This window comes from Aquarana catesbeiana, linkage group LG04, assembly GCF_042186555.1.
Source record: "Aquarana catesbeiana isolate 2022-GZ linkage group LG04, ASM4218655v1, whole genome shotgun sequence".
NCBI lineage: Eukaryota > Metazoa > Chordata > Amphibia > Anura > Ranidae > Aquarana > Aquarana catesbeiana.
Genome location: NC_133327.1, coordinates 453779400 through 453798264, shown reverse-complemented (window position 1 = coordinate 453798264; position 18865 = coordinate 453779400). Strand labels below are relative to the sequence as shown.

The window sequence follows — 18865 nt, the reverse complement described above, 5'->3', positions numbered from 1 at the left end:
GTCGCTGTCATTACTTTCAGTGTTTGATGACGAATTTCCCCACAAATCACTATTGCTAAATTCTGCAAGTCATTCTAATTTATTATGTTTTCTAGCTGGTCTAAAACCACTTTTGACATAAAAGGGACACTTTTTGATTGCTATGGACAATCTCCAGTTTTCCAGGCAGAAAAAACAGTATATATATTATAAAACATGCAGGGCACTGGACAAAGCACTAGGGACAAAAAGGATGTTTTGATACAGTAATGTAATCTGTAAGATTACAGTGTACTGTATGTGTTTTTCACATTTTGAATTTGGTGCCAGGCTCTGTCCCCATGTGTCGCGACGTTCGCAGGGAACAGAGCTCAGCACTGTGATAGATCGAGCGGAGACACAGCTCACACACACAAAGGGGAGATATTGCAGGATCCAGGGGACAAGGTAAGCAAGCTATACATGGATCCTGCGATGCAATCCTGAGTGTGGCTTGGGGTTACTGCTTTTGGTAATGAAAATTAATCAGGGAGGCTAAACTAAGTCTAAGTATATATAAAAAAAAACTGTGTGACATTTTTTCTTTCCATGGATTTGCAGTTGTGAAATTAAATATTGTTGTTGTTTGCAGTTAATGGGTTATTTTGTAACAACTAGAGTAAAAAATGAAAATAATTTTAACTCACTTGTAAAAATCAGATCAAATCTGAGCTCCAGGATAAGCAAATATTGTCTAATTACAAGAGGCTTGTCCAGTGCGAAACCTTTCCTTTGTGCAGCAGCTTTCTTTAATGAAGACCAGTCACTACTGCTACGGGTAGCCTGTAGTGGGTGGACCTGCTGGGTCCCTCCCATAGATCTGCTCTGAACACAAGGTATGTGCAGCCCAGTGCTGATGTTACTGCCGCATTTATAAGGTAATATTTGGGTTTGCAAAGTAATTTTTCACACAGAAAAGTAGATTTATATAATTTGTGACTATTGATGAATACATTTAAAGTTTTTGTGCCAGTAATTACTCAGAGGAATTAGTATAGGTTGCTTGTTCATTAGCCACTTGCCGACCACCTTCTGCATATATATTGCGGCAAGGAGGCTTGGCTGCGCAAACCAACATACCTGTACATTGGTTTGTGCATGTGATAGGGAGCATGGGAGCAGAGACTATGTCCACCAGCTACCCGCGATCTCGATGAAGAGAGGCAGAATGGGGATCTGCCTAAGTAAACAAGGCGGATCCCTGTTCTGACAGGGGACAATACTGAGATCTGCTGTTCCTAGTAATCAGGAACAGTGATCTCTGTGTTATCCCAGTAAGCCCATCCCCCACACAGTTAGAACACACCCGGGGACACAGTTAACCCCTTGATCGCCCCCTAGAGTTAACCCCTTCTCTGCCAGTGTCATTTATACATTGATCAGTGCATTTTTTTAGCACTGATCACTGTAATAATGATGTCACTGGTCCCCAAAAAGTGTCGCCTGGGGTCAGATTTGTCCGCCACAATGTCACAGTCCTGCTAAAAATCGCAAATCACTGCCATTACCAGTAAAAAAAAAATACAAGTCCATAAATATATCCCATAGATTGTAGACGCTATAACTTTTGTGCAAACCAATAAATATCTGCTTATTGGCAAAAATATGTATCAAAATACATATTGGCCTAAATTGATTAAGATTTTTTTTTTTTTTGGATATGTATTATCACAGAAAGTAAAAAATGTTTTTCAGTCTTTTTTTGTTTATAGCGCAAAAAAATAAAAACCGCATAGGTGATCAAATACCACCAAAAGAAAGCTCTATTTGTGGGAAAAAAGGGCATCAATTTAGTTTGCGCACAGTGTCGCACAACTGTGCAATTGTCAGTTAAAGCATCACAGTGCTGTATCGCAAAAAATGGCCTGGTCATTAAGTGGGTAAATCCTTCCGGGGCTGAAGTGGTTAAAGTCTGTTACACCCATGGCTTTGTTAGTGAGGATTTTTGCATGTTGCACTGGGTTGCTAAGCAACTTGGGCCTATTACTCAGTACTACTGTATGATTAAAATATAGTATATGAAAGAAAAAGTTTTTTTTTTTTTTTTTTTGGAAAGGACATGATTTTTAGGTTACCCACCCTATAAAAAGCAGCAGTGAAAGTGACTTGGCACTGGAGGCAGCAAGAGCCAGAAAAGTTTATGTGTCAAGTGGATGTTTGGTCCATATACAGGCTTATAACATTAGGTAAATATTCCGATTTGTAATGTCGACAGGCGGGAATAAGAATACTATTATTAATAATATTTCTCTTAATTAATATATTTCTCTTAATTAATAATATTTCTCTTAATACAGCATTTTACAAAATTTACCTGAATGATCCTAGTTATGTAAATGCAAACTTTATAAGGGATGAAGCATGTCATTACAAAATTGCAGCTCCAGTCCAGTCTCTCCCTACAATAGTAGATGACTACTATAGTATCTGCTGCTGCACAGAGTTTCACTCCCAAAAAAATACCTATGTCACAACAATGATGTCAGAGGATCTGGATGATATTTGTGTACCCTGCACATGTATTAAATGCTCACAAGTGCATTTATGTTTAGCAATCAAAAAAAAAAAAAAAAAAATCATCATTGTGCTAATTTATACCCACAACCAGCCTTAATATTATTTTAACAATACTTTAGCAATTTTCACCAACTGTTTTTTTTCCCCTGCCTGCATTGCAGTGTAGTGTTAAAAGGGGGATAAAACTGTCTTAAACCAAAATTCCACCCAAAATTGGAACTTCCGCTTTAAATGATGGTGACCCCCTGACATGCCACATTTGACATGTCAAGGGGGGGTGGATACCCTATTTTTAGAGGTATCCAGCTCCCACTTCCTCTCGGGCTCCGCAGCATCGGAAGGAAGTTCACCTCTCCCCCTCCCTCCTCCCTCCCTGCAATCTTCTGGGACATGCCACAGGTCCCAGAAGATTGCCCAGCCGTTCACAACGCGGCTTGTGCATGCGCAGTGTGTGCCCGGCTGTGAAGCCACAGCCGAACACCCACAGTTACAATGCCGGCGCCGCAGAGAGGGGGGAGAAAGGATCGGGGCTTTGTTCGCCCACATCGCTGGACCATGGAACAGGTGAATGTCCGATTATTAAAAGTCAGCAGCTACACTTTTTGTAGCTGCTGACTTTTAAAATCGGTCGAACTCCGCTTTAAAGTAAAATGTATGGGTTTACCTTGAGCTTTACCATTTCACTATATTACATAAAAGTCAAACTAACGTGATATCATTTTAATCACATAAATAAATTTAGTGGTAAATATATAATGGTGCACAATTATATAAATGTTGTTCTGGGAAAAATGAAAGGAATATTAATTATTTCAATTTTTTTTACCATTTTTTCCCAGAGAAAAACTAAAAATTAAAAACATACAATATGTGTTTACATTTTCAACAAAATTAAAGCCCTACTGTGTGTATAATGTGCAGAACTGAGACATCGCTTGAAATTAAAAAAAAAAAAATGCTCTGGAACTCAAGGGGATTTAAAAAGAAAAAATCCAGGGTACTCAAATAGGTAAGTTTCAGATTCTTGCAAATACCCATTCCTGACTGGCTCCATGTAAGAATAATTTTTAATGATCAAAGTTAACAACCTGTAAAATATCAGTTTAAATTCCAAATATTTGTTTTCTTTAATTATTATTAGTAGTACAGTATTGCATTTACAGTGTTTCTTGCTTTGAAATAAATAGAATGTATACTATACAGTATATTGCAAAATGAATCAAACAATATTAAAAAGCAGTGAATGTGACCTTCATCAAACATTTGCTTCTGGCTAATCAAACTCTCTCTGTAATACTCTGTAATACACATACCCATGAAATATTCACTCGCAGTGAATGTTTGATGAATGTAAGATTTATCGCTTTGTACAATGTATTCTACTATTTCAAAGGAAAAAATGCGTAGGTTTACAATAGAAAAAAAAAAAGTTGACTTAATTTGCCTAGATCCTACACAAACTATACAATTTGTAGGGAAAAATAAAAGAAGCATTACCCATTACGTATTAAATCATAAGTCTTTGTCACGAAATCATTGGGATCAGGAGAAGCCACACATGTGTCCACAAACAAAGTGAGATTGTTGTCAGATGAATGCAGTGTAGCCTGAAGATACAAGTTTTGGTTTAATTCCACATAATATGGATAATCATACACTGGATAGGTAAAGTTTGGTGAATGGTAGAAATGCAGTGAAGGACGGTACAGGCCATATTGTGTCAATGTTTGATTTGCAACATCGTCTGCATGATACATAATGTTCACCATGGTGTTTTGGAACATCTGGCAACGGACATTCAAGTTGAATGTTTTTCTGCGTTCAATAATTTGATCAGAATGGTGACCACGCAATGTATTAGAATAGCTAATCGTGTCTCTCTCACCCTGGAAAAACAGAAAAGGCTTTAAATAAACTTCTGAAATCGGTATACATTCTAGACTTCAAAATTATGAATAATTATCTTCTATGGATGAAAACAACAAGCCATTTTATCATACAAAAGAACTTACAAATTATGGTAAATGATTGTATAAACAAATCTCTGCTAGGAGATTACCAATAGTTAAATGTCAGCTGTGTGGTAAATGTAGCCTTTGACATTGCAGACATCGCAGTATTTTACTCCATAAATCTGATGTTTGGATTAAAAAAATGGGAAAGGTTAGATACTTTTATCCAACCAGACTGTGGAAAATTATTCTCTATGAAAAACCCTGTATTCAAGGAAAGAGCAGTGAGGAAAGGAAAATGTCCTACTCAGTTTAGGGGCCAGAGCTCAAGAGGATGAGATTAGTGGATAACTCAGCATTTCATAATCAACCCAAGATTGAAATATTGTTAAATGTGCACTTATCCTTTCAGGCCCTTATCTATACAACTATTAATTTATAATGTAGTTTGCACAGTGAATTTTCACCACACTCACCAAAGCTATGTGAAAATTCCCTTGCAAAGTGAATAGCCTGTTTGTCTTCAGTAAATCAACCACTTAAGCCTCATATACACAATCGGATTTTTTGTGTGATGACAAGCGGTTGGTGGAAAATCTGACCGTTTGTATGCTCCATCCATTTTCCGCAAACAAATGTCTGTTGTCAGATTTTCGGAACGTGTGTACAAAAGTCCCAAGTACAAACACACATGCTCGGAAGCAAGGACGAGTTTACAAGCGGTCGGTCTTGTAAACTAACGATCGTAATGGAGAATTAACATTCGTGACATGGAAAATTAAGAAATCTCGAAATACAGCGCACATTCTCCTCTTCTTTATTTAATGGGATAATAATGAAGCTGCTTTGCTGGTGATACTGATGGAGTTATGGCAAACAAATTTTCAAAGGTTTTTTTTTCTAGTGATATCAAGAATAATATTATTATGCTTGTTGTTTTCTTTTTTTGGTGCAAGTTACAACACCATTATCCTGTAGTTTTTTAAGATTAAAGATACAACTATGGTGGTGTCCCTTGTTAATTTTACATTGTATTTTTTTTTTAAATGTAACTGCCTACTCCCAAACTGTCATTTGAAGTAAAACACATAGCCAAATATTATTCTCCACAATTTTTTTTATTGTGCATTAAAAAAAGAAAACAAATAAAATTAGACATGCTACAGTATCTGCCAATAGAACTTAACCAAAAAGTGCATTCTATGCATCCAAAAATATAGAAAATATACCAAAACAAATCATTATTCAACCAAAAAATATAATAAAAGCCTCATGCATGTGTCCTGCTTCATAATATAGGAGGTCAACAATGCCAAGAGTTGGTGAAAGCAGGGGTCCGTCATCTGGAGAGAATTCCGAACATCAACTGGATTATTCTCCTGGAGCTCCCGCAGCAAAGGCATATGACATAATGGGTCACGATTAATAAAGCAAACAATTTTTGGTCCAAGACATCCTCCTCCTCCTATTCCTGGACTGGACTTGGGTCAAAGCAATAACTCCAAGACTAATAATAAATAACACGTTATATCCTCTGATTCCGCAACATGGCTGGTTGACGAACGGCCGTTCAGAAGCGAACTGAAAAGCGCAAAAAATGAAAAGCGCGAACACTCACCAAACTTCTACTAACATGAAATTAGCAGAAGGAGACCAAAGGGTGGTGCTAAAGAGCTGAAAAACTACGTAGTACGTCACTATGTTCATGTTTGTTGGCCGACAATTCCTTGCCGTTTGTATGCAAGACAAGTTCCTGGCCAACGCCCTTCGGACAAAAGTCCAAGGTTTTGTCTGCGGAAAATACGATCGTGTGTATGAGGCTTTAGAGTCCAATTGAACCTGCAGTTTAAATCAGCTAAATACATTCCAGGTGCATCAAAAACAAAGGTGTTTCATGTCTAAGGCTACTTTCAGACTGTGGCGTTGTGGGTGTCGGCAGTAAAGCGGCTATATATTTAGCGCCGCTTTACCGTTGTTTTAGCGGCACTATTCAGCCGCTAGCGGGGCGGTTTTAACCCCCGCTAGCGGCCAAAAAAGGGTTAAAACCTCCCACAAAGTGCCGCTGCCCCATTGTTTTCAATGGGAAGGGGCACTTTAGGAGAGGTGAATACACTACTCCTATTGCGCTGCAAAGATGCGGCTTGCAGGACTTTTTTGACCGTCGTAGAAAAGTCTACCTATGACCAGCAGCTGCAGATTAGGAACCGTATGCTCTGTAGGAAAGGAGTGGTCTCATTGCAGAGGTCCAACACTCCCTCTACTCAGTTAGACCTATAGCTCTGCAATCAGAAAAGTTTATGCTCCTTGCTGATTAGAGAGCTCTGGTTGTGACACAGCAGTTTGCTCACAGAGAGCAAGATTCCCACTCTGCTGCATGCTGGCATGGGACAGGCTTTTCTACTCAGGCCGTAAGATTTTGCATATCTTTTGTTTTGATTCACATGGAATGTATACAGCTAGATTACACTATAAGTTCAATTCAGCTTTAAAACACAGCATAGAGAGTTATCTTTGACTGCCTGTGTGTATGTACACATCTCTGTTTCTTCTGTATACATTTGCTACACTATTTTTCTTCTTTTCATTTTTTGTATCTCTTATTACACCTGTCTATGTGTGTTAATACTATTCGCTGGAAGCTGTAGAAAGTAAAATTAGGACAATTGCCTAGCACTACAATATTACTGCATGCATTTTCAAATTCCTAAATAGAAGAAAACAGACATTTCCCACAGTGCTGTGCAACAATGTGAATGTACTCCATTGAAATTAAGATTTTTTTACACATGGATTGCAATTTATTTGTAGCAAAATACATATATTTTACTGTAGAAAAGAAATGTACTACTATTAATGATTTGTAAATCCCATGACTTTTTGCTAAAATAAATCTAACAATATAGTTAGTAAAAAGTCATGATTTCAGCTTAATACATAGTCTGCTTTGTGAAAATTCAAGTGTACTGAAGAATTTTTGGATTTTTCTGTAGCTGGCTCTGCTCATGTGTACCTTTACTTTTGCTTGTTATAAACTCATCTGAGCAGTTGCATATTTGCTCTTTTGGATTTGGCACATGCACTTCAGCTGCCATTGAGCAAGTCTGGGTATCTAGTGTTCTGCTATACTAGGGAATATGAGGTTATTTCTAAAATACACCTGCACTCAATTTATCAATTATGTATACTTATATACACACCAAGTTTGTGTGCTCAGTCTAGAATTAAGGGCCAAACTTTGGGAAAGCCTCACTGTACAAACTTTTAAATTAGGCAAAGCCATCCTCTTAAGCTATTACTGTTTTTATCTCTTTAGATAACCCATAGTGCTCTGTGAATCATTTGTCGCATATTAAATGCTTATTAACCGCTTCTGCCCCGGAAGATTTTGCCCCCTTACTGACCAGACCACTTTTTGCGATTCGGCACTGCATCGCTTTAACTGACAAAAGTACGTCAATTTTATTTTGATGTAATGTGGCCATACCATGTTACACCAAAATAAAATGGACGTACTTTTGGTGGTATTTGATTACCTCTGCAGTTTTTATTTTTTGCGCTATAAAACAAAAAAAAGAGCGACAATTTTGAAAAAAAAGCTATATTTTTTTACTTTTTGCTATAATAAATATCCCCCAAAAATATATAAAAAAAACAATTTTTTATCCTCAGTTTAGACCGATATGTATTCTTCTACATATTTTTTGTAAAAAAAAAAAAAAAAATTGCAATAAGCGTATAATGATTGGTTTGCGCAAAAGTTATAGCGTTAAAATAGGGGATAGTTTTATGGCATTTGTATTAATTTTTTTTTCTATTAGTAATGCCGGTGATCTGCGAGTTTTATTGTGACTGACATTATGGCCGAAACATCGAACACTTTTGACAGTATTTTGGGACCATTGTCATTTATACAGCGATCAGTGTTATGAAAATGCACTGATTACTGTGTAAATGACACTGGCGAGGAAGGGGTTAAACACTAGGGGGCGATCAAGGGGTTAAGTGTGTCCTAGGGAGTGATTCTAACTGTGGAGGAGGGGGTGGACTGCCGCTGACATAACAGTGATCACTGCTCCAGATGACAGGGAGCAGTAGAGCCCTGTCATGTCACTTGGCAGAACGGGGAAATGCCTTGTTTACATAGGCATCTCCCTGTTCTGCAGCTCTGTGACATGATCGCGGGATACCAGCAGACATTGAGTTTGCAGGACCCGCTGGCACGATCACGCTGTATGCAGCAGTCACGCGTGCCCGCTGGCCCCACTAATTAAAAGGGATGTACAGGTATGCCTATTTGCCCACCGCTGCCATTGTGCCGACGATTATCAGTGTGCAGCAGTCGGCAAGTGGTTGTAAACTCACATGAAAATTTAAAAAAAAAAAGACCTGTAAGACAAAGGCATAATGAGCTAGTATGCATAGCATACTAGCTCATTATGTAATACTCACCTGAGATCGAAGCCCCCGCTGCAGTGCCCGTACACAGCACCGGCTGGCAACATCGTCGGCACATGCAGATGCAGGGGATATCATTAGGAGATACCCGGGGTAGCTACAGGTAAGCCTTATTGTAGCAAAAAGTAGATTGTAAGGGTTTACAACCACTTTAATAAATGCTTATTTTTATAACAATTATAAACCAATTTATAAAAGACATCAGTTTAAAAAAACGTAAAAAGTAAAAAAAAAAAAAAAAAAAAAAAAAAAGGTAACCCCTAACTTTTGTAATGCTCCTTTAACCACTTCACTACCAGGCACTTATACAGCAAGCCAATTTTCACCTTTCAGCGCTGTCGCAATTTGAATGACAATTGCGCGGTCATGCTACACTGCACCCAAACAAATTTTTTAACATTTTGTTCCCACAAATAGAGCTTTCTTTTGGTGGTATTTGATCACCTCGCCAATTTTTATTTTTTGCGCAATAAAAAAAGACCAGAAATGTTAAAAAAAAGTTTTCTTTGTTTCTGTTAAATTGGAATGGAAATAAGTACTTTTTCTTCTTCAATTACGGGCACTGATTGGCATTGATTGGGCATATGTTGGCCCATGTGGAATGTACCTGGCCATCCACATATTATGTGCTTCCAGGTGGTCCTGGCGGCGTCCCTGGTGGTCTGAAGTGGGCATCCGAGGGGGGGCTGTGCTGATAAACAATCAGCACAGACCCCACCTGTCAGGAGAGCCGCTGATCGGCTCTCCTCTACTCGCGTCTGTCAGACGCGAGTGAGGAAAAGCCGATCAATGGCTCTTCCTATTGACATCGTGATCAGCTGTGATTGGACACGGCTGATCACGTGGTAAAGAGCCTGTGCCGGAGGCTCTTTACCAAGATCAGTGAAGCGGTGTGTCAGACTGGTCGCCACGATGCACTGAAAACTGAAATCTTGAGTTAAAAATGTGCATTTATCTTGTGTCACTGTATTTAGGAGCCCTCCCTATAAGCGCCTGACCAGAAATTATGTGCTTTTGTATAAAACATAACCTCTTATTTATTTAATTTATTTTTTTATTATTTTTTATATTTTTTATAACAGAATTCAAAAATAATAATGCGCCAACCACAAAGCAAAGCAGCCAACACCACAATCAGACAAATTGTAGGAAAAAATAAAAATAAGTGTGGCGCTAAAAAGAGTGTCCTTTATTGGGCAAAGCCAAACAGAATAGTGTCTGGAGGGCAAAATGCACAACAAAGATAATTAATGAAAAAAAAAGTCCTATAGGGACTGTTGATTGACACCAACAAAACAAATAAATCAAACCACAAGATGAATGGATAAGTAAAAATGGGTGAATCATAAATAAAGTAGAGTGACATATAAGGTAAACCAATATACACACCAATATATGTGCAAAAAAGGGGAATGATGTAATAGGAACCACGAAACCCAACAATAGGGAAGAGTAGTTCAAAAATAAACTATGAAAATGTGAAGATAGTGTACATCACAAGCATATTGCACATGAAATAAATTGTGTATAAATTTGTGAGGGTTGTGCACATCACAATTGTATTGCACAAAGGATAAAGTTAATTGTGTGAGGAGAACCAATGACTAAAAGTACCAGGCTGCTAATACAATAAAAAGTCCATCCGGAACTTATGTAAGTGAAATGATGACTCTAAGTCCAAATAATACAATAAAAGGCGATCAGCAACCACCAAGCTCAGTGTAGGAGGACCAATGGATCCAAAGATGGCATCCACGAGTTGCGATCATAAGCATCTGTGTGAGAGGTGTAGGCATAAATACCCTTACCAGAGAAGATGGACTCCCAGTCAGCGACTTGGGAGTCAAACAGGCTTGTATCGGAGTAGGGGAGTAGCTCCTGGTTCCCAACGGTTGAGGATAATGAAGGAGTGGTAATGTTCACCGACTCGATCGCTCTGATCTCACCGACCTGTCACTTCAAAGGTGTCAGTGGTAGGTGCTTGTTAAAGATCCAGCTTCATAGGAAGGATGTCACTCCTCAGAGATGAAGGGAAAAAAAAGAGGCTTCCCCATAGTGTAAGTCGGCTAAGAACCAGCTTTATTAAAATAAAGTAATAAAAGCACTCTGGCTCTTTAAAAAAACAAACAATGAAAGTAGCGCTAAAATACAAATGGTGGCAAGACAGGCATAACAGACCCCTTGGGGTCCATTCATCTTGTGGTTTGATTTATTTGTTTTGTTGGTGTCAATCAACAGTCCCTATAGGACTTTTTTTTCATTAATTATCTTTGTTGTGCATTTTGCCCTCCAGACACTATTCTGTTTGGCTTTGCCCAATAAAGGACACTCTTTTTAGCGCCACACTTATTTTTATTTTTATATTTTTTATAGTCCTATCTTCTTCAGCATGTTCCCTGTGATTTAGAGCTAGAGCTCTAAACTCGGCAGAGCTTAGGTCTGCTTTACTATCTAAATTAATGGTAAGACTTTTCTAACTTAATATTGTAATGAACAAAGTAGATATTAGCAACATTTTTTACAATAGTTTAAAATGTCTTTAAGTCTACAACAGCATAGAGTTGAGAGGTGCCTCTCACAAGAAATATTTATAGACTGCCATTGCTGACATGCTCATGCTTTAGAAAATTGTGACTTTTCTTTTAATTTTATTTGCAGCATGTTTGCCCCAGGGTTGTGAATCAGAAACACATAGATACAGCCATGCAACTAGCATTCTCTGAGGAAGGTCAGTATTGTTATCCTATCTGTCAGGACTCATGATTGGACTGACTTTAAACTATGTGCAGAATTCTGTATTTGCTTTTTAAATAATGACTGTCTTCATCTTAGCTATATGCTTGTCAATTAACTTTGTTCTCCAAGTTAAATCTAACATACCTGTTTGACTGTGCCACACTGATCATATGGAATGGAAAAGATTAGCCAATTTCCAGATCTATAGGGTTGGCATTTTGCATCATTCAAAAATATTTCATTTGTAGAATATCCTAAAGACTGCAGATACTGCACTGAGACCCGTGCTTCCATGAGGTTTGATGTACAATAAAGAATCACTATAAAAAAAATAGATGTTCGAACATAAAAAAACTGTACATTAATTGTCCATAACACAATCAGAAAAAGACACAGACAGGCACATGCACATACAGTGCCTTGCAAAAGTATTTACCCCCTTGGTTTTTTACCTATTTTGTTACATCACAGACTTTAGTTCAATTTTTTTAAATCTAAATTATATGTGATGGATCAGAACACAATAATCTGTTGGTGAAGTAAAATTAGAAAAATATATACACATAAAACTATTTTTCGGAAATAAAAAAATGATAATTGGCATGTGCGTATGTATTCACCCCCTTTGTTATGAAGCCCATAAAAAGCTCTGGTGCAACCAATTACCTTCAGAAGTCACAATTAGTGAAATGATGTCCACCTGTGTGCAATGCAAGTGTTACATGATCTGTTATTACATATACACACCTTTTTGAAAGGCCCCAGAGGCACCACTAACCAAACACTGCCATGAAGATCAAGGAACTCTCCAAACAAGTAAGGGACCATGTTGTTGAGAAGTACAAGTCAGGGTTAGGTTGTAAAAAAATACCCAAATCTTTGATGATCCCTAGGAGCACCATCAAATCTATCATAACCAAATGGAAAGAACATGGCACAACAGCAAACCTGCCAAGAGATGGCTGCACACCAAAACTAACAGACCGGGCAAGGAGGGCATTATTCAGAGAGGCAGCACAGAGACCTAAGGTAACCCTGGAGGAGCTGCAGAGTTCCACAGCAGAGACTGGAGTATCTGTACATAAGACGACAATGAGCCGTACACTCCATAGAGTTGGGCTTTATAGCAGAGTGGCCAGAAGAAAGCCATTACTTTCAGCAAAAAACAAAATGGCACGTTTTGAGTTTGCAAAAAGGCATGTGGGAGACTCCCAAAATGTATGGAGGAAGGTGCTCTGGTCTGATGAGACTAAAATTTAACATTTTGGCCATCAAATAAAAAGGCTGTGTCTGGCGCAAACCCAACACATCACATCACCCAAAGAATACCATCCCCACACAGTGAAACATGGTGATGGCAGCATAATGCTTGGACTGGAAAACTGGTCAGAGATGAGGGTAAGATGGATGGTGCTAAATACAGGGATGTTCTTGAGCAAAACCTGTACCAATCTGTGTGTGATTTGAGGCTAGGATGGAGGTTCACCTTCCGGCAGGACAATGACCTCAAACGCACTGCTAAAGCAACACTTGAGTGGTTTAAGGGGAAACATGTAAATGTGCCTAGTCAAAGCCCAGACCTCAATCCAATAGAAAATCTGTGGTCAGACTTAAAGATTGCTGCTCAATAGCGCAAACCATCCAACTTGAAGGAGCTAGAGTAGTTTTGCAAGGAGGAATGGGCAAAAATCCCAGTGGCAAGCTCATAGAGACTTATCCAAAGTGACTTGGAGCTGTGATAGCCGCAAAAGGTGGCTCTACAAAGTATAGACTTTAGGGGGGTGAATAGTTATGCACATTGACTTATTCTGTTATTTTGTCCTATTTGTTCAAAGTTGTGGGCATGTTCTGTAAATTAAATGATGCAAATCCTCAAACAATCCATGTTCCAGGTTGTGAGGCAACAAAACGCGAAAAATGCCAAGGTGGGTGAATACTTTTGCAAGGCACTGTATAATAACCATAGATTTCTTCTAGCAAAGCCTCCATTTTAGATTAATAAAAGTAAAAAATGGGTATCATGTTACAAAACTTTCCAAGAATTATACATCAATTTTGGGTGTAGTATAACAGCTTAAACTAAAAGCTAGCCTCTCTACATGGAATACTGTGAATAAACCTGTGCATGTGAGTTTTCAGTTCTGATCACCTTCCTTTGCAACTAGAGAAATTGTTTTCTATTTTAGTCAAAGCAGGATACATTACATGTTCTTGCTTGTCCTTGTAATGGACTGTGGGCAAGGACAGCGAATATGGTAGGAGCCTACAACTGGAATCCCCAAATGATGTAAGAATCCAGTGGGTAGACTAACCTATGTGATCTCAGCCACTGGCACATGTACCCCTGGGGGTACCTCTGTTGAAATAACTTCATAATAGCAGTTTAGAATCTCAACAGATAATAAATTACACATGGAATGGATCTGGGTATTTTAACATTACTTACGTTAAGAAACAGTGGTCAGTGGACTACAATAACACATATTTGTGTTTGTGAAACTGTCCTGAGAAAAATAACAAGTCGTGCATATATTTTTAGTGGAGGGGATAAAGTAAGGTTAGTGTTCAATTTTATTGACTGCCTTGTAGCCACTTCCTGATTCTTCAATTTAAAAAATCTTGCACTTCTACTTCATGTTCTCAGACAGCAGCCATGTGCTTGTAAGGTATTAAACTAGCCTTAATGGATCCACATTGGTATCTTGAGGGAGACTGGTAGGAGAAAGGCTTGTTGCAGGACTGTCAACTGAGCAGTAGAAACATAACACTGAGATGAGTTATTAGCATTTCCAAGGCACCTCTCCACTCAAAAAACAGTCCTTATTTAATTATCACTGAACTTTAGATTATTAGTTTACAATACACTGCATCATTACCACTTTGATTATTTTGTTGTATAGAGCCGTAGTTAGCATGAAAACCACGGACATAATTGCTGTTGCTTCCTTTGCTGGTGAATACAACACTTAGACTGTTAGATGAGGATCTGAATCTGCGTGTCCCTGTTCCACAAAACTTTCCCAATAATGGTGAGCCAGCAGGTGTCCCATCATACACAGACACAGAGCCAGATGAACAATAAGCAGAATTTTCAAGCCTGAGAAGGTGTAAAAATAATAAATGGTAAATACAATTTCTCTTATAGCAGGGAACAGCAACCTACACTGAATAAAGGTCTTTTACATACAATAAGGTTTTGTATTGTATTAGCACTTTTTCAGAGTTGACAGATGATCATTTTTCAGATCATCAAGGTGTAGTGCCTTATCTTGATTATGTCAATAAGAGAAGACATTGTTAAAACATCACCTAAATGGCCTAGATGAGTACTGCATAGATGTTTGATGCTGAGCTACAGTGTCTGGAATGCCTAGGGCATAAACTAGATGCTGATGGTATATATCCAAATGATGGAAAAGTAAAAGCCATTACATTTTTATTTAGAAAATATAGGAGCACACAACTGCTATAAATGTTATTTTACTGCATTTTTTTCAATCTGCAAATCTATTACTTCCTTGTAGTCATTATATCCATATTGTCAAAAGGAGGTATATTGTACTCTGTTTATTGGAGGCATAACTCTCCCACAAAATAAATTATTATTGTTCATGTTACCGGCAGAACTATATGATAAATCATGTTTTAAACAGGTAGACCCTTCCACTTGGTAATCAGAAAGTAGGAAGTGACTGCAAGAAGTGGGTGTAATCTAAGTGTTCGTTTTCAGTAGAGTAAACAGTAGGTAAGACTTTAAAATTACATTTGCTAAAACTCTTGCACTGTATATAAATGACCAGAACAAGATTGCTTTATTTTTCAGCAAAAGTGGAGTTACAGTTTAAGGAAGCTTCTGTCCCCTAGAATGAGTTTAAAGCTTTCCTTCTAATATAATTGAATCTTTTCTATTTGATAAAAATATAACCTCTGAATAATTACAGCTTTGTGAAAAGCCTTTAAACTGTAAATATATTTTGTAGACTAAGACAGCATTATAGTGCACTATGATGAAATAGTAATTGTGAAACTCTTATTTTTTTTCTTGAACTTACGCAACATCATTGAAGTAGATCTCAATAACGCTGTTTACGCTTTGAATATGCCAAACACAGTCAGCAGGGCTGCGTGAATATGGATAAGATGGGCTTTCAATTACTCCCCATGGATATGTTAGGATTCCACCACAATTAACTGAAAGAACATGGAATAATAAATAAATAACATAAATAAAGCTGGGTAAACACAGTGCAGTAAAATAGAGTGTTAAATGTAACTTTTCTAATTTATCTCAAACAGCGTCATTAACCTAGAGCAATGTTTCTCAACTCCAGTCCTCAAGGTGCCCCAACAGGTCGTGTTTTCAGGATTTCCCTCAGATGAAATGGTTGTGGTAATTACTAAGGCAGTGAAACTGATCAAATCATCTCTGCATAATAGAGTAAAACCTGAAAAAAATTACCTGTTGCGGCGCCTTGAGGACTGGAGTTGAGAAACACTGACCTAGAGGAAATGCAACAGCATTTATCCATGGAAACCAGCATAACAAGATGCTGTAAGTAAGTACTGGGTGTTTGGAAGAAGTAACCTGCACATGCACAGAACTTACTTGTTTGCAGGCTTGCAGCTGTTAAATGCAAATAAAAATCTGTATTTTCCGACTATTCTTTACACAAAACCTCTTTGAATTCTACTCTGCTACTTTTATTTACATTTGGTAAAAAATACACATTATGCTCACATTGGATATGAATGTATGATGTATGAAAGTTGTGTGATAGGAAAAAAATCAAGCACATCACAGACAGTGAGCATTCATATATCCAGTACCAATTTGAGAATGAAGCAAGGCTTCTTATTCATTTGCTGTAACAGAATTTTCAATCATCATCCCAGAAAGACTGAATAAAATTGCAAATATACAGTTCAGTGAAGGGTTTACTGTACAGTGAAGCTATAACACCAATTTCCTCATTCTGTTCTCCAGTTTACATTGCCACATTCCTAAATTCCTAGGCCTGCAGTGTAGCACCCACATGGCATCTAGGCATGATGGATTTCAGAATGATGGGTAGAAACAGAATGCTGGAATGAGTTTGTGAATATGTTCATACTTGTATTCCTGCCCTTTAAATTACTTTGATAAAATGTTACCATTTAAAGTTAATGAAGCAGTGAAACTGTGGTCCTACACATTATATGCAATGTCACAGTACCTGGTTTGCTGGCATTTTTAGATGATGAGGAGTAAAATGCTTGGAATCCACTTCTCTGCACACTACCATCAGTTCGGAAAACAACACCCATCACATTAGAGGAAGACTTAAAAGAAGTGGAGTTCACAGATGAACAGATTTTTCCTAGTGGTGAGGAGCTCAATGGCAAGCCATCATATATTGTCACAGAATCATAGGAGCAAGAACTTGTGTATTCCAGGCTGTGATAAAAGTATAAATTAGCTTAATTTCCATTTATTGTAGAAAATAAGAGCATTTACAATCAGGTTACATTGTTATAAGGAATGTATGGGGCTCACACTGTACTTTTCAACAAAGATTCCCAATCATGCATATTTATGTCATATCATATTAAGAATTATTAATGTATATTAAAATATGAATATAAAATATTTATTCATATTAATAGACAATACATAATTTACACAATATTTCTTTCAGTATAAATATACTTTTGGTATACATTAGTGTACAATAGAAAAGTATGCCTCAAAAAAACAAAAAAAAAGTTTGTCTCCTTCCTACTTTGTTCCACATTTGACAAAATTTCATTTAAATAAAAGGCAATTGAATGAAGAAATAAGCGCATTTTCCCAACCAGCATCATCTATTCAATCAAGAAAAGTTATTCGATATCATTAGTATGGTTTCACTATTATCTGGGGCATTTCCTCTAACTTTCTATTCTGGCTCAAGGTTTTATTACACAGAAAGTGAAGAAAAATCTGCACAGGGAAACAAATAATAATTAAAAACTTACAGGACCCTCCAATTTAATTAAAAGCAGCATTTTGCGATCTGTAGGGTTGCTGTTGAAATGTTTATTTTACTTTGTGTTTTGTAAGTAATAAAGGGAAAATCTAACAGAGCCCTGGCCAGCAATAAAACATCACAAGGATTCTAATCTTTCCCCACACTACCCTAAACTGAAAAAGTTGTGGCTATAAATACAACCTAAAGTGGAACTACACTGCATCTGAGCACCACAAACCAAAGACACAACTTAATTTTTTTTTAATTTTCAAAGTAAACTCATTAGTCAATCCATGTCTCTGCTTTATTTTGCTGAGAAATCAGTTTAAAAGAACACCCCTAGTATTTCTGGCAGATGATTCATGAAGCATTTACTTCCTGGAATCCATCTGTCTTTAGTTGAGGCATGCAGGCAGGAGGGTGTGCTTAACTGGGAAAACCCCTTCTCCCCCCTGAAGACTCCTGGGGTGTATGACATATTGTGCCTAGGTCAGAAACCAAGAAGTAACTGAAGAAATGTAAAAAAAAAAACAGTTTAAAAAAGTAAATATGATATACGGTACTTTCCTATTTATTTACTAATGCTAGCAGCATACAAATTAAAAATCGTCAATGTTGATTGAAAGAGTGAAGTTCCACTTTAATTTTAGCAGGGTGGACTGGAAGCAGAGGATACAGGCAGTCCTCTCATACCAGGCCCTGGGTCTCATCAGGTCAGCAGGGGGTCAGCAGGGGCTGGGGTGTTTAGCAGCTTCTCCCCTGGCAGCCATTGTTTACAGAAACCATGTAATGTTTTGGGATGTTAAGATGTTAAGGGTGTTTTTTTTTTAGCAAATATACACCCCACAAAAGTACACACTTGTGTAACTGTATTCTCTGGCTAATACTTTGGTAATTATAATTATGGTTTTAATTCAGAGACTGATTTAAATACTTACTCCATGTAGAGGAAAGAGAGATCCACTGTGTGCCCGGGCAAGACTCTGATTTCCCATATGCAAAATGCATTATTTGGGTAAGGTCCTGGATAAAAGGGACTAGAAAATACTCCTGATGGATAAGTTAGAACCCCTCCACATGTGTAATTTGGTGCTGAAATTACAAAAGTAAATGACTGTTTATACATTTCTGCTCAGACTGGCATATCATAAAGAATTCAAATGCTGTCACCTTACTCACCTGTTGTAAACCAGTGGTCTA

At 37.6% G+C, this 18865-nt stretch overlaps 1 protein-coding gene across 1 annotated transcript in view; it reads right to left on the bottom strand.

The window, feature by feature from the left end:
• Nucleotides 1-18865, bottom strand: part of DMBT1 (deleted in malignant brain tumors 1) — a 165362-nt gene that overhangs the window by 2800 nt on the left and 143697 nt on the right. Inside the window, exons 24-30 of the mRNA XM_073627487.1 lie at nt 18845-18862; nt 18604-18757; nt 16892-17112; nt 15731-15869; nt 14555-14775; nt 11823-11998; nt 4033-4421 (exon numbers count right to left, since the gene is read on the bottom strand). Of these exons, the coding sequence (XP_073483588.1) occupies nt 4033-4421; nt 11823-11998; nt 14555-14775; nt 15731-15869; nt 16892-17112; nt 18604-18757; nt 18845-18862 (1318 nt within the window). The remainder of the gene's footprint in view (nt 1-4032; nt 4422-11822; nt 11999-14554; nt 14776-15730; nt 15870-16891; nt 17113-18603; nt 18758-18844; nt 18863-18865) is intronic.